The sequence below is a fragment of the Mus musculus genome, chromosome 19, assembly GCF_000001635.26.
Source record: "Mus musculus strain C57BL/6J chromosome 19, GRCm38.p6 C57BL/6J".
Lineage (NCBI taxonomy): Eukaryota > Metazoa > Chordata > Mammalia > Rodentia > Muridae > Mus > Mus musculus.
The window spans coordinates 33,747,110-33,762,236 of record NC_000085.6 but is presented as its reverse complement, the minus strand read 5'-3'; the positions used below and the strand labels follow the sequence as shown (position 1 = coordinate 33,762,236).

Below are 15,127 nucleotides of genomic sequence, written 5' to 3'. Positions count from 1 at the left end.
AGACAAAATTTTCTGGTGAACCAAGTACCTGCATTCTTCACAACTTTGGAAAGGAGGTATTATTTTCCATATTTTGCGGTCACTGAGGAGCCAATGTCAGGAAGGACACATAATTTGTAGTCTCTGAGGCTGTATAACAACGACAGAAATGTCTCTCTGATTTCAAAACCCTCTGTCACCTGAAGTGGCCTATAAAACCCCAAAAGAAATCCAGCTGCGGCTTTGCTGCTGACTCCTCTCACTCACTTCAGTCATCCTCAAGAGGCCAACTGGCGGTGACTTCCTGATTTATCCTCCAGGGGACGATGGGATTGGGGCTCGCCCAGTAAGTAAGCTGCTCGGTGGAGGCCTGGGCAGAACGTCCCCTGGGCCTCAGTCACCCCTGCGGGGTTCTCCGCGCTCTCAGGAGCAGACGTCCCGCGCAGGGCACCGCCCTGCCTGACCCAGGCGGGGACACAGTGGTAGAGTGGGACGGCGAGGCTCCGCGCCTCTGTCAGCGGCCTAGCTGAAGGCCCGCCGCCATGTCCCGGGTACTGGTTGTGGGCGCCGGGCTAACCGGAAGTCTGTGTGCCGCGCTGCTGAGGAAGGAAACAACCGCCCCCCTGTACCTCGGCCTGTGAGACAAGGGTGGGGACACAGGTGAGTTGTTAGGATAACCAGAGGGTGACAGGCCTCTCCTTGGTGAAGTAGGCGGGCCACCCAGTCGCTCTGAGAGAAAAGCCCAGTCAGTGGGGGCTTCTCCGGTGCAGACGCCGCTGCTGAGCGCTCTCCGTGTGAGAGCTGTCACGTGACTGGAGGCTGCTGCTCTGGGAGGCGGCCTCTGGGGCAGAGAGGACTGGTCCGGGAGCCCTGACCCGGAAGGTGGTGCACAGAGCCCTGCCCAGGGAGGCTTGTGCCCTGCAAGCAACAACCCTGTGGGCTAAGCTCCTCTGTACCATCGAAGCTTTCTCCAGGATGCAGATCCCCAAATCCACCTGGACTAAGACTTTCTAGTCATCTAGAATAAGAGGCCTTCTTGTACATCCTGACTGAATAACCTTTTATATTCATTGTGGCGTTCCATCCATTTAGTTTTAGTCATTCATTACGTCGTTCATTTTTTCAGATTAACACAATATGTACTAATGACTAATTGTAAAGCAATTCTGTATTATTCATGAGTTTCTTCAAATTAAAAACAAAAGCAAAAACAGGACCAAATACCCGGGACAATGAGCGATATAAAGTCTTTAGCTACTTTAATGAGTTTAATGTTTTTGGACAAAGACAATAATAAATAAAGCAACCAAGCTAGGGTGAGTTGTATAATTTCAAGAAGTTCATTTATGGCTGACAGCTGCTTATGAATGACTAGTGCCAACAGTCCTCATAGTCCCCAATGCACAGCTGACTGGGTAGCTCAGTACATCACCTGCTCTCATTATGTCAAAGAGCACCAAAAGTAAGTTAGTCACCACAAGTTTTAGTAGATACATATATGGTGTAAAATGACACAAATCATCCATTGTAAAACATTTTAAACTTTGCCTCTTATGACAATGACATGTTTATATTGTCCTTATGAAAGTTGGATGAGATTGTATATGGAACAAGAAAAAGGGAGCCCAATAACATGTAGTTAGTTGCTGATGTGGAAGATGGCAGGTAGTAATGAAAGTCAGTATTTTCTTTATTTTTTTTAATTAGGTATTTTCTTTATTTACATTTCAAATGTTATCCCCGTTCCAAGTTTCCCCTCCAAAAGTCCGCTATCCTCATTGGAAACCCTGTGCTCTGTCTAATGGATGACAGTGAGCATCAACTTCTGTATTAGTCAGGCACTGACAGAGCCTCTCAGGAGACAGCTATATCAGTCTCCTGTCAGCAAGCTCTTGTTGGCATCTGCAATAGTGTCTGGGTTTGGTGTTTGTTTATGGGATGGATCCCCAGGTGGGACAGTTTCTAAACACATTTAAAATGAGGCATATAATACTTTTCTATGTACTTTTCTTGTTTATAGAGTGAAGTAGGACTTGGCTAACGTCAGCAGATTTACATTCTTGAAGCATTTCTGTTCTTTGAGTTTTGTTTAAAATCATATCCACTGAGTTAATCATATGAGGATTTATAGTGTGATTTGATTTTTAATGTCAAATGGTTAGATAAAGCAAGACAGTTGTAGAGCTAATTAAACTATACATTTACATTTAATGATTATTTCAGTTTTTATGAGGAACTGTTAGCTCATGGAATTTTGAAGCCTCTGACATCCCCCATTGAAGGAATGAAAGGGAAGGAAGGAGATTGCAACTTGTGGCACCTCAAGGATTTTCTTCAGTTATCAAGTACTACTTGAAAAAGTCAGGTGGGAAATGGATTTTCTCTGTCTCTTAGGATAAAAGTTGTGGGTTAAATGCTGGTATCGTATAGATTATGAAAATAGTTAAACTCTCAGTCAGCCTTTCCTTCCTCCAAATAACCCTGACCTCAGTTTTGAGTGTGTGCACTTTTACAAATTTTGGTTTTCCTATGCATGAAAACAAAGCTCTGTTACTAATTATTATCAATTTGTTTATATTCATTTTGTTAAAATATGAGCAAAGGGGATTATTATAGAAACTATTCAGTATCTTTTTGTTTCATATCTTTGGCATGTTTTTATGTCAATAAATTTAATTTGCTTTCTTTTCTGTAATGATATCCATAATATTATAGTATGTGTGTATAATCATTTATTCAACTTTCTTGTGTACATTTCTATTTTGAGGATTGGGAAGATGTCTGTGTTTCTGAGTATACAAACGCACTTTTCTATCCCTCTCCTTGGCATAACAGTAGGATGGATTGAATCCAATAGATTGTGCTTCTCTTAAAGACCAACTCATTGGTAGCGAATGACTATGTTCCTCACATGGATATCATACCACCTGCAATGGGCTGGGCTCTCCACCCATCAATCAATAATTAAGATTATGCCCTATAACTGTTTTTTATGGAGACATTTTGTTTTTGCTTGTTGTTGTTGTTGTTTATATTTTTCCATTTTTATTGTTTAAAGCTTTTAATTACTTTGTAATCAGAGATATATTTTGTTTATACACATAGTGAAAGCAATGGGGATGTGAACATAGTTAATCTTCTCTGTCTGAACCTCAAAATTTCCAACTTAAAACACTAAAAAGAAAATATCTCACAGCTCTGACTTTCTACTGTTCTGTTTTGTTTTGGCTTGCCTTGCTTTTTCGTAATAACATATTTTCTGTAAGAAAGAATATTTATTTAGAATAGATTTGAACAATGATCTTGCCCAATTTCTGAGTCTGAAAGAAAATACCACACAGTGGATGCATTGTAAAATGGGTCCATGTGGCTGAGTCTTCTGTAGATTTTAGAAAAATGGTGGGTGCTCAGTTCTAGAGGCTGCAAAATGCCAGGCAACATAACACAGTAAGAAGTATGTGCAGAAGGGGGCCACACAGATATCTAGAAAACAAGTGATAGAGACAAGCCAGATGTCCTTTTTGCTTTTTTTTTTTTTTTTTTATAACAAAATGTCCTTTGGAATCATCACTTCCACCCATACCTGACCTACTTCAGAGATACAGCATGGATCCATTTAATGGTGAGGTCCTCCTGACATAGTAATTCCAACTAGGTTCCACTTGCAAAGATTCCACTGTGTTTATACTTTAACTCTGAATTATCAACCTACCAGCAATAGACCCTGGAATACAAGTCACATTCAAGTAGTACCATATGCATTTCCTGCTATCAATATGCCAGACTTTTTTCTGGGAATATCAGGATAGAAATTTCTAAAGGAACAAATTTTTATATCAATTTTTCTATACAATGAATATTATGTTCCCAAGATATTATTCCAGTTTATTCTCATGTAGTGTGAATATGGACTTGCAGATGTTTTCATATCTTTTCTTGATAGAGGCTTGGTTTTTTTTCTATTGAAATTTTATGTGTCCTTGGTTGTTTTAAAACATCTTTGCTATTCATGCTTTATCATTTTTATGTTCTGAAGCTATCATATGCCAAATATATACACATTTTGCTCTTAAGTCAGTTATAGGGGAAAATGTCTTTAAAGTGGCATTGTTTACTATTGTAATCAATATTTTGACTCATTTTGTAATTCTATAGATAGCAGCTTTCAAAGGATTCAGTAAGAAAATATGGTTACAACGACTGTTTTAAGGAAAATACAGCCTGGTGAGTTGTTGTCCAGCTTAAAATCTAAAGAGAGCTTCAGTTTTCACACTAAGGATAAAGATGTGGAGAAATAGGGTATTGGCAGGTGATAGGCTCAGAACTAAGAAACCATGTCACTTGTGAGAGCTTTGCAACATTTGACATCTGATTTGACAAGCATCCAAGTTCATGGTTGAAGTAGGCACTGTTCACTTATAAAAAAGGTCATACAAAATATACACTCGTGCTATATTTATAGTGAGCAGGATGGAAAAAGGAAAATTAAAATTTCATTTGGACTAAAAGAAATAAAAATAATTATATTTGGTAACAGTGAGTATGATTATGAATTGTATTGCTTTAGGTTCAGTATTAAAGCATCAAGATGTTATTAAGATGTTATTTAGACAGTATTTAGACAGTGGGCAACATGAAGGTTGACATTTACAACACTGACTTCATTACTAAGATTATTTGAATAATACCCCCCTCCTTCCCCACTGCCTTTCTCTCAGCTTACTTGGTATCTTGATATTAAGGAATTGAACAATAAAATAAAATAAAGTAAAATGAAAGAAAGACAAGAAGCCATATCCTGTGCTTGGAATAGGAACAGGGACACTATCTATGGGGTTCATCTAAAGTGACAAATTTGTGATTATTAAAACTGTGTGCTCAAATAGCACTTTATTTTTTTTCCATTTTTTATTAGGTATTTAGCTCATTTACATTTCCAATGCTATACCAAAAGTCCCCCATACCCACCCACCCCCACTCCCCTACCTGCCCACTCCCCCTTTTTGGCCCTGGCGTTCCCCTGTACTGGGGCATATAAAGTTTGCGTGTCCAATGGGCCTCTCTTTCCAGTGATGGCCGACTAGGCCATCTTTTAATACATATGCAGCTAGAGTCAAGAGCTACGGGGTACTGGTTAGTTCATAATGTTGTTCCACCTATAGGGTTGCAGATCCCTTTAGCTCCTTGGGTTCTTTCTCTAGCTCCTCCATTGGGAGCCCTGTGATCCAACCATTAGCTGACTGTGAGCATCCACTCCTGTGTTTGCTAGGCCCTGGCATAGTCTCACAAGAGATAGCTACATCTGGGTCCTTTCGATAAAATCTTGCTAGGGTATGCAATGGTGTCAGCGTTTGGATGCTGATTATGGGGTGGATCCCTGGATATGGCAGTCTCTACATGGTCCATCCTTTCATCTCAGCTCCAAACTTTGTCTCTGTAACTCCTTCCATGGGTGTTTTGTTCCCAATTATAAGGAGGGGCATAGTGTCCACACTTCAGTCTTCATTCTTCTTGAGTTTCATGTGTTTAGCAAATTGTACCTTATATCTTGGGAATCCTAGGTTTGGGGCTAATATCCACTTATCAGTAAGTACATATTGTGTGAGATCCTTTGTGAATGTGTTACCTCACTCAGGATGATGCCCTCCAGGTCCATCCATTTGGCTAGGAATTTCATAAATTCATTCTTTTTAATAGCTGAGTAGTACTCCATTGTGTAGATGTACCACATTTTCTGTATCCATTCCTCTGTTGAGGGGCATCTGGGTTCTTTCCAGCTTCTGGCTATTATAAATAAGGCTGCTATGAACATAGTGGAGCATGTGTCCTTCTTACCAGTTGGGGTATCTTCTGGATATATGCCCAGGAGAGGTATTGCTGGATCCTCCGGTAGTACTATGTCCAATTTTCTGAGGAACCGCCAGACTGATTTCCAGAGTGGTTGTACAAGCCTCCAATCCCACCAACAATGGAGGAGTGTTCCTCTTTCTCCACATCTATGCCAGCATCTGCTGTCACCTGAATTTTTGATCTTAGCCATTCTGACTGGTGTGAGGTGGAATCTCAGGGTTGTTTTGATTTGCATTTCCCTGATGATTAAGGATGTTGAACATTTTTTCAGGTGCTTCTCTGCCATTCGGTATTCCTCAGGTGAGAATTCTTTGTTCAGTTCTGAGCCCCATTTTTTAATGGGGTTGTTCGATTTTCTGAAGTCCACCTTCTTGAGTTCTTTATATATGTTGGATATTAGTCCCCTATCTGATTTAGGATAGGTAAAGATCCTTTCCCAATCTGTTGGTGGTCTTTTTGTCTTATTGACGGTGTCTTTTGCCTTGCAGAAACTTTGGAGTTTCATTAGGTCCCATTTGTCCATTCTCGATCTTACAGCACATGCCAATGCTGTTCTGTTCAGGAATTTTTCCCCTGTGCCCATATCTTCAAGGCTTTTCCCCACTTTCTCCTCTAAGTTTCAGTGTCTCTGGATTTATGTGAAGTTCCTTGATCCACTTAGATTTGACCTTAGTACAAGGAGCTAAGTATGGATCGATTCACATTCTTCTACATGATAACAACCAGTTGTGCCAGCACCAATTGTTGAAAATGCTGTCTTTCTTCCACTGGATGGTTTTAGCTCCCTTGTCGAAGATCAAGTGACCATAGGTGTGTGGGTTCATTTCTGGGTCTTCAATTCTATTCCATTGGTCTACTTGTCTGTTTCTATACCAGTACCATGCAGTTTTTATCACAATTGCTCTGTAGTAAAGCTTTAGGTCAGGCATGGTGATTCCACCAGAGGTTCTTTTATCCTTGAGAAGAGTTTTTGCTATCCTAGGTTTTTTGTTATTCCAGATGAATTTGCAAATTGCTCCTTCTAATTCGTTGAAGAATTGAGTTGGAGTTTTGATGGGGATTGCATTGAATCTGTAGATTGCTTTTGGCAAGATAGCCATTTTTACAATGTTGATCCTGCCAATACATGAGCATGGGAGATCTTTCCATGTTCTGAGATCTTCTTTAATTTCTTTCTTCTGAGATTTGAAGTTTTTATCATACAGATCTTTCACCTCCTTAGTTAGAGTTATGCCAAGATATTTTATACTTTTTATGACTATTGAGAAGGGTGTTGTTTCCCTAATTTATTTCTCAGCCTGTTTATTCTTTGTATAGAGAAAGGCCATTGACTTGTTTGAGTTTATTTTATATCCAGCTACTTCACCGAAGCTGTTTATCAGGTTTAGGAGTTCTCTGGTAGAATTTTTAGGGTCACTTATATATACTATCATATCATCTGCAAAAAGTGATATTTTGACTTCCTCTTTTCCAATTTGTATCCCCTTGATCTCCTTTTGTTGTCGAATTGCTCTGGCTAATACTTCAAGTACTATGTTGAAAAGGTAGGGAGAAAGTGGGCAGCCTTGTCTAGTCCCTGATTTTAGTGGGATTGCTTCCAGCTTCTCTCCATTTACTTTGATGTTGGCTACTGGTTTGCTGTAGATTGCTTTTATCATGTTTAGGTATGGGCCTTGAATTCCTGATCTTTCCAAAACTTTTATCATGAATGCGTGTTGAATCTTGTCAAATGCTTTTTCTGCATCTAACGAGATGATCATGTGGTTTTTGTCTTTGAGTTTGTTTATATAATGGATTACATTGATGGATTTTCGTATATTAAACCATCCCTGCATCCCTGGAATAAAACCTACTTGGTCAGGATGGATGATTGCTTTAATATGTTCTTGGATTCGGTTAGCAAGAATTTTATTGAGGATTTTTGCATAGATATTCATAAGAGAAATTGGTCTGAAGTTCTCTATCTTTGTTGAGTCTTTCTGTGGTTTAGGTATCAGAGTAATAGTGGCTTCATAAAATGAGTTGGGTAGAGTACCTTCTACTTCTATTTTGTGAAATAGTTTGTGCAAAACTGGAATTAGATCTTCTTTGAAGGTCTGATAGAACTCTGCTCCAAACCCGTCTGGTCCTGGGCTTTTTTTGGCTGGGAGACTATTAATAACAGCTTCTATTTCTTTAGGGGATATGGGACTGTTTAGAAGGTCAACTTGATCCTGATTCAACTGTGTGTGTTGAAGTCTCCCACTATTATTGTGTGAGGTGCAATGTGTGCTTTGAGCTTTACTAAAATGTCTTTAATGAATGTGGCTGCCCTTGCATTTGGAGCGTAGATATTCAGAATTGAGAGTTCCTCTTGGAGGATTTTTCCTTTGCTGAGTATGAAGTGTCCCTCCTTGTCTTTTTTGATAAGTTTGGGTTGGAAGTCGATTTTATCCGATATTAGAATGGCTACTCCAGCTTGTTTCTTCAGACCATTTGCTTGGAAATTTGTTTTCCAGCCTTTCACTCTGAGGTAGTGTCTGTCTTTTTCCCTGAAATGGGTTTCCTGTAAGCAGCAGAATGTTGGGTCCTGTTTGTGTAGCCAGTCTGTTAGTCTATGTCTTTTTATTGGGGAATTGAGTCCATTAGTATTAAGAGATATTAAGGAAAAGTAATTGTTGCTTCCTTTTATTTTTGTTGTTAGAGTTGGCATTCTATTCTTGTGGCTGTCTTCTTTTTGGTTTGTTGAGGGATTACTTTCTTGTTTGTTCTAGGGCGTGATTTCCGTCCTTGTATTGCTTCTTTTCTGTTATTATCCTTTGAAGGGCTGGATTCGTGGAAAGATATTGTGTGAATTTGGTTTTGTCGTGGAATACTTTGGTTTCTCCATCTATGGTAATTGAGAGTTTGGCCGGTTATAGTAGCCTGGGCTGCCATTTGTGTTCTCTTAGTGTCTGTATAACATCTGTCCAGGCTCTTCTGGCTTTCATAGTCTCTGGTGAAAAGTCTGGTGTAATTCTGATAGGCCTTCCTTTATATGTTACTTGACCTTTCTCCCTTACTGCTTTTAATATTCTATCTTTATTTAGTGCATTTGTTGTTCTGATTATTATGTGTCGGGAGGAATTTCTTTTCTGTTCCAGTCTATTTGGAGTTCTGTAGGCTTCTTGTATGATCATGGGCATCTCTTTCTTTATGTTTGGGAAGTTTTCTTCAATTATTTTGTTGAAGATATTAGCTGGCCCTTTAAGTTGAAAATCTTCATTCTCATCAATTCCTATTATCCGTAGGTTTGGTCTTCTCATTGTGTCCTGGATTTCCTGGATGTTTTGAGTTAGGATCCTTTTGCATTTTGTATTTTCTTTGACTGTTGTGTCGATGTTCTCTATGGAATCTTCTGCACCTGAGATTTTCTCTTCCATTTCTTGTATTCTGTTGCTGATACTCACATCTATGGTTCCAGATCTCTTTCCTAGGGTTTCTATCTCCAGCGTTTCCTCGCTTTGGGTTTTCTTTACTGTGTCTACTTCCCTTTTTAGTTCTAGTATGGTTTTGTTCATTTCCATTACCTGTTTGGATGTGTTTTCCTGTTTTTCTTTAAGGACTTCTACCTGTTTGGCTGTGTTTTCCTGCTTTTCTTTAAGGGCCTGTAACTCTTTAGCAGTGCTCTCCTGTAATTCTTTAAGTGACTTATGAAAGTCCTTCTTGATGTCCTCTATCATCATCATGAAAAATGTTTTTAAATCTGGGTCTAGATTTTCAGTTGTGCTGGGGTGCCCAGGACTAGGTGGGGTGGGAGTGCTGCGTTCTGATGATGGTGAGTGGTCTTGATTTCTGTTAGTAGGATTCTTATGTTTGCCTTTCTCCATCTGGTAATCTCTGAAGCTAGCTGTTATAGTTGTCTCTGTTAAGAGCTTGTACTTCAGGTGACTCTGTTAGCCTCTATAAGCAGACCTGGGAGGGTAGCACTCTCCTTGGTTTCAGTGGGTAGAGTATTCTCTGCAGGAAAGCTCTCTTCTTGCAGGGAAGGTACCCAGATATCTGGTGTTCGAATGGACTCCTGGCAGAAGTTGTGTTCCACTCACTAGAGGTCTTAGGATCCCGTGTGGAATCCTGTGTGGGCCCTTGCGGGTGTCAGGCAACTCTGGTGGCAAGGAAGCCCGGGGCTCGAGTGGAGCAGAAGGGGCTTTTGCCCCAGGTCAGGCCCAGGTAGTCTGCTTCCCTATGTGCTGCAGTCTCAGGTTCCGTGCAATTGGATTGGGGCCGGCACTGTGTTCCACTCACCAGAGGTCTTAGGATCCCGTGGGGAATCCTGTGTGGGCCCTTGAGGGTGTCAGGCAACTCCGCTGGTCAGGAAGCCCGGGGCTCGAGTCAAATAGCACTTTAAAATAATGCTTATAGTGGATAAAAAAAGAGATGTTTGTGGCTCATGGTTGTGTTTTGTTTAAAGCACATATTTTAAAACTTCAAAGAATAGTGGTGGACTACATGTGCTAAACAGTTATAAAAATAGGCAAGAAAAGGTATGGTGGCTACACAGGATGCCTTGGAACACATATCTTCAACATGTGGGAATCCATTCTCCTGGTTTTTCATTCATCTCTGCTATCATTTTTTAACCTTTCCTCCTATCCTCACTCCGATACAAATAATGTAAAGGCCTTTGAATAAGTAAGTTCTTTAAATCATTAACCAATAAATTATGTACTAATCTAAGTCCTTTAGGGTAAATGTCAAAATATTATCAGTGAGGATCTATCAGCAAATTAGTTAGAATTATCTTGTTTTTAAAAAACCTAAGGGACAGAAAGATAGCTTTCATAAAACATATTATCAATTTTAATTATATCTAGGCTGATCTTTAATTATATCTAAGCTGTTCTTTGTCCCATAGATTTCTGCTGTGAGTATTCATTTTAAAGTTTTTGAGTTCATCTAAGGTTCTTATTATATAATATGAAAATTTTCACTGAAGGAATGTTACATAAGGACATAATGTAAATGCAATAAACTGAGATACATACTACCATGTCTTTAGCTCCTTCATGAAAATAACTATTTCGCTGCAGGTTTAAAATGCTCTGGCTGCTGAGAACAATGTGCCTTATCCAAGTACTTGGTAAAATATTTTGTTTATTTGGACCAAAGAAGAATCCTGAAGCTCACATGAATGTTGTAAGCTATTCTGTTTTTAATTTATTTATTTTTAATTCTTTAATTATTTTCTACAGTCAAGACTTGATCCTCAACCCAGAATTACACATACCACTGACAGCTCCCCATCTGATACCTGCTCCCTCTGCCCCATCTCTAAGAGTATTTCTCCACTCCCCACCTTATCTATCCACCCCACCCCAGAAGATATCCCTACTCCCTGGAAGCTCAAGTCTCTGGAGATTTAGCTACATCTTCTCTCACTGAGGCCAGACCTGGCAAACCTCTGCTGTATATTTGTAGGAGACTTCATATCAGCTCTTGTATGCTGGTGGTGTCTCAGTGTTGAAGCAATCTCCAGGGTTCGGATCACTTTAGGCTTCTGGTGTTCCCATGGGGCCCGCCCTCTTCTTCAGTTTCTTCCAGCTTTTCCCCAACTCAACAACACAGGTCCCCGGCTTTTGTCAAGTCCATTGGTTGGACACTGCTATTTGCATCTGGCTCTTTCAGCTTCTTGTTGGGCCTCCCACAGGGCAGCCATCTTAGGATCCTGTGGGCAAGCACACCACAGCATCAGTAACAATGTTAGAACCCTGGGCCTCCCATTCAGCTGGATTCCAATTTGGGCCTCTCACTGAACCTCCTATTATTTTTCATTTGTGTTTGTTTGTTTGTTTGTTTGTTTGTTTTTCAACAGTCCCTGGACCTCCTTTCTCTCATGTTCTTCGCCATTTTTATCCCTGCAGTTCCCTCAGACAGGAACAATTCTGGGTTAGAGCTTTTGACTATGAGATTGTAAGCCCATCCCTCCACTTGATGTCCTGTCCCTTCACTGGAGGTGGACTACACAAGTTCCCCTTCCCCACTGTAAATCACTTCATCCAAGATCTCCCCCTTTGAGTACTGAAGTCTCTTACCTTCCAGGTCTCTAGTACATTTTAGAGGGTCTTCCCACCTCCTACGTCCCAAGGTTGCCTGTTTCCTTTTTTCTGCTGACTCTCAGAGATTCAGGACTGTTCCCCTCTTCTGCTCCCTGTCTGCTCTCCCATGCAGGACCCTCCCTCCCTCTGTCCCTGTAACTGCTTTCTTCTCTCTCCTTAGTAGGATTGAGTCATCCTTACTTGGTAGTTCAGGTTTTTAAACTTCTTGAGTCCTGTGGGTTGTGTCCTGAGTATTCTGTATTTTTGGATAAAATCCACTTATTAGTGAGTTCATACCATTGCATACTCTTTTGAGTCTGAGTTGCCTCACTCAGGATAATTTCTAGTTCCATCCATTTGCCTGAAAACCTCATGATGTCCTCATTCTTAATAGCTGAGGATTAAGTTCCATGGTGTAAGTGAACATGTTCTTTATTGATCCTTCCATTTGTGAGACAATTGGGTTGATTCCAACTTTTGGCTATCAAAAACAAGGCTATGAAAAGAGGATAATGTGCCCTTGTAGCATGGTGGGGCATCTTTTGGGTATATGCCCAAGAGTGGTATAGCTTGGTGTTCAGGTAGATATATTTAAAATCTTCTAAGCTATTCTTATCACTAATAAAATTAAATGCATTTGCTTTATCTCTGTGAGTTTATTTGAACCTTTCTAAATGGCTGCATCTCTTACAATCTGAACAGTGACCAGAATGATGACTTAATACCAGGAAGAAATAATTCTATTTTCAGGATCACGAGAAATGAGTAAGTATAAAAAAGGATTCATGAAAACCATTATTGTATGTTTTCTCTTGTAGAGCGAGATTATTAAACACTGGGATTATCCAAGCGAAGAATATGAGGTTGTGACTGATGATGGTTACATTCTTCCAATTAACCGAATTCCTCATGGGAAGAACAATGCTAAAAGTCCAGGTAAGATCTGAGTGAGATACATGCTGAAGCTCTCAGCACCCTGAGGCAATGACTTACTACAAAGGCACTTCCAAACTGAGTGATGTCAAAAGAACAGTCAAAACTCCTTGATGCCCACGATTAATGCTGGGGCTTAAAAGAACCTAGCATTCATTGTCACTGTAAGGATAAGGATGTGCTTCTGTAGACAAACCTCGCTATCACTGGTCACTATGAGGACAAGGATGTTCTTCTACTGTGGGTGCAGAGCCCCTAAATAATTTTCAAGCACACTTCATCTGGGAGACACCTTAGTTTCATGTAGTGATCATTCACAGTTTATGATCCAGATGCTAATACATGACACCTGGTTCATTCCTCATATCCACGTAGAAGCCCTGCATGTTCTGAGAGTCCAGTGATTTTTTTAAAAGAAACTGCATATTAATCTTTGGATATTTAGTCATTAGTATTCCTGTATATTTGCCTCTTGGATTTTATAAGGTATGGACCATCCCTTTTAAATAACTACAAACTATAAAATCTAAAAGACATGCAGATGTACTAAGGGAATTTATGCTTGATGAGGGTGAGGTAGGAGGAAGACCAAGATCCTGTAGAAATAACTCTACTTTTGCACAGTTCCAAATTGATTGACATTCACTGATGTAAGTGCAATGAAATTTTAGAACATCCCTGTGTGCTAGTTTCAGAATCTTTTGGCTCCATCATGCATATTTGAAGTTGTTGCTTACATTGTCAGTCGATGCTAATATGGTAAACTATTTGCATGATTGATTTTGCAGCCCCCAAAATGGTAGTATTTTGTCAGCATGGCTTGCTTGCAACTCCTGGTGCATGGGTTTCCAATCCGCCTGTCAACAGCCTGGCCTTCATCCTAGCAGATGCTGGGTATGATGTGTGGATGGGAAGCAGCAGAGGAAGTACCTGGGCAAAGAAACACGTGACCCTCAACCCAGATTCTAAAGAATTCTGGGATTTTAGGTAGGGAACAATTCCATGTGATTTCTACTTTTAGTTTAATGGTTAAATAATTTTGTCAAATAGGATTAAAGGCATTTCGCTTAGAGTGACTTTAGAAGACTGACTTGGGTGACCTGGTTTGGGACTTTGTGTTCCTGCTAAAACATATAATAATTATAGTATAATTGTCATTATAGCGTATATTCTACTATTGAAATACTAATAACTCTTCTAATCAATGCACTTACTTTAAAAACTTATACATATTTACTTTAATTACTGTGTGTGTGTCTGTCTGACTGTCTTTTTGTCTATTTCTGCACGTAAATGCTTTACTATATGTTTGGAGGTCAGGAAACAACTTAAGGGGATTGGCTATCTCCTTAATCCATGTGGGTCCTTGGAATGAAACTTAGGGCAACAGGCCTGGAAACACTTGCCTTTGCTCTCTGAGTCTTCTCACAGTCCCCACCCATGTCTGTATAAAATTACTTCATTAAAGTAAATTTGATATATTTAAAGCAATGATTTTGTAATTGTAGACATTTGCATGCAGACATCCTCCCTTATCCTTCACTTTAAGCATGTATTCTCATTTGTGTGTGTGTATGTGTGTGTGTGTGTGTGCATACTTACGTGTGTATGAAATATATGTATATTCATGTACATGTCTTTAGTGAGGAGCAGAGCATAAATCCAAGTGACATTCCTTACACACACTGTGTCTGTCTGGCTTGGGAATCTCTAGGTAGGATAGGCTGAGTGGTCAGCCAAACTGCTTATTTTTACACATGACTGGCTGGATTTTCAGGTGAGCACCAGCATAATTGTTTTTGGGTTTGTTTTTATTTTTTGTGCGTCCTCGGGATCAAAATCACTCCCCAATTATTTCCAATGAGCTGCCTCCTCAGCTGATACTGTTGATATTTTCTTAGAAGGAAAACTGACAGGCAATGGAGAAGAGAGATGGTTAATAGTACATGAGATTAGTTTGTGACACAGAATAGTAGAATATTATCTCGTCGATTTCTTTAATAAAGTTCCTTTATGTACTCATCTTTGTTCCTTTAGCACTCTCTGTCAGTCTCTGTCTCTGTGTCTGTCTGTCTCTCTCTCTCTCACAGTAGGAGTTTGGGGAAGATTTTCTATATCCATATTTTAAATAATATAATGCTCATGTGGAGAACATAGAATTTTTAGAAATTTGGCTCTCAACAAAAAGTTAGCAGAATTAAGTCTAGCAATTCATTCACTAAAGACATAGGGATGATAGCTTAATTCTGTGCAATGTGTATAATTGTGGACAACTATCATGGGGAATTTGTGATCACAGAGAAATAATGATC

At 39.7% G+C, this 15,127-nt stretch overlaps 1 protein-coding gene across 5 annotated transcripts in view; it reads left to right on the top strand.

Annotated features, from left to right (window-relative positions):
- Positions 1 to 214: 214 nt before the first annotated feature.
- Lipo2 (lipase, member O2) overlaps positions 215 to 15,127 on the top strand; it is a 42,353-nt gene continuing 27,440 nt past the window's right edge. The window contains exons 1-5 of one of the 5 annotated variants that reach the window (XM_017318035.2): positions 215 to 639; positions 2,203 to 2,344; positions 10,878 to 10,983; positions 12,701 to 12,818; positions 13,604 to 13,802. In XM_017318035.2, coding sequence (XP_017173524.1) covers positions 10,885 to 10,983; positions 12,701 to 12,818; positions 13,604 to 13,802 — 416 coding nt within the window. In that variant the 5' untranslated portion in view covers positions 215 to 639; positions 2,203 to 2,344; positions 10,878 to 10,884. Of the gene's footprint in view, positions 640 to 1,416; positions 1,442 to 2,202; positions 2,345 to 10,877; positions 10,984 to 12,700; positions 12,819 to 13,603; positions 13,803 to 15,127 lie in introns of those variants that run through there. The other 4 variants (XM_017318036.2, NM_001322338.1, XM_003945594.4 and 1 more) reach the window with 4 other exon arrangements.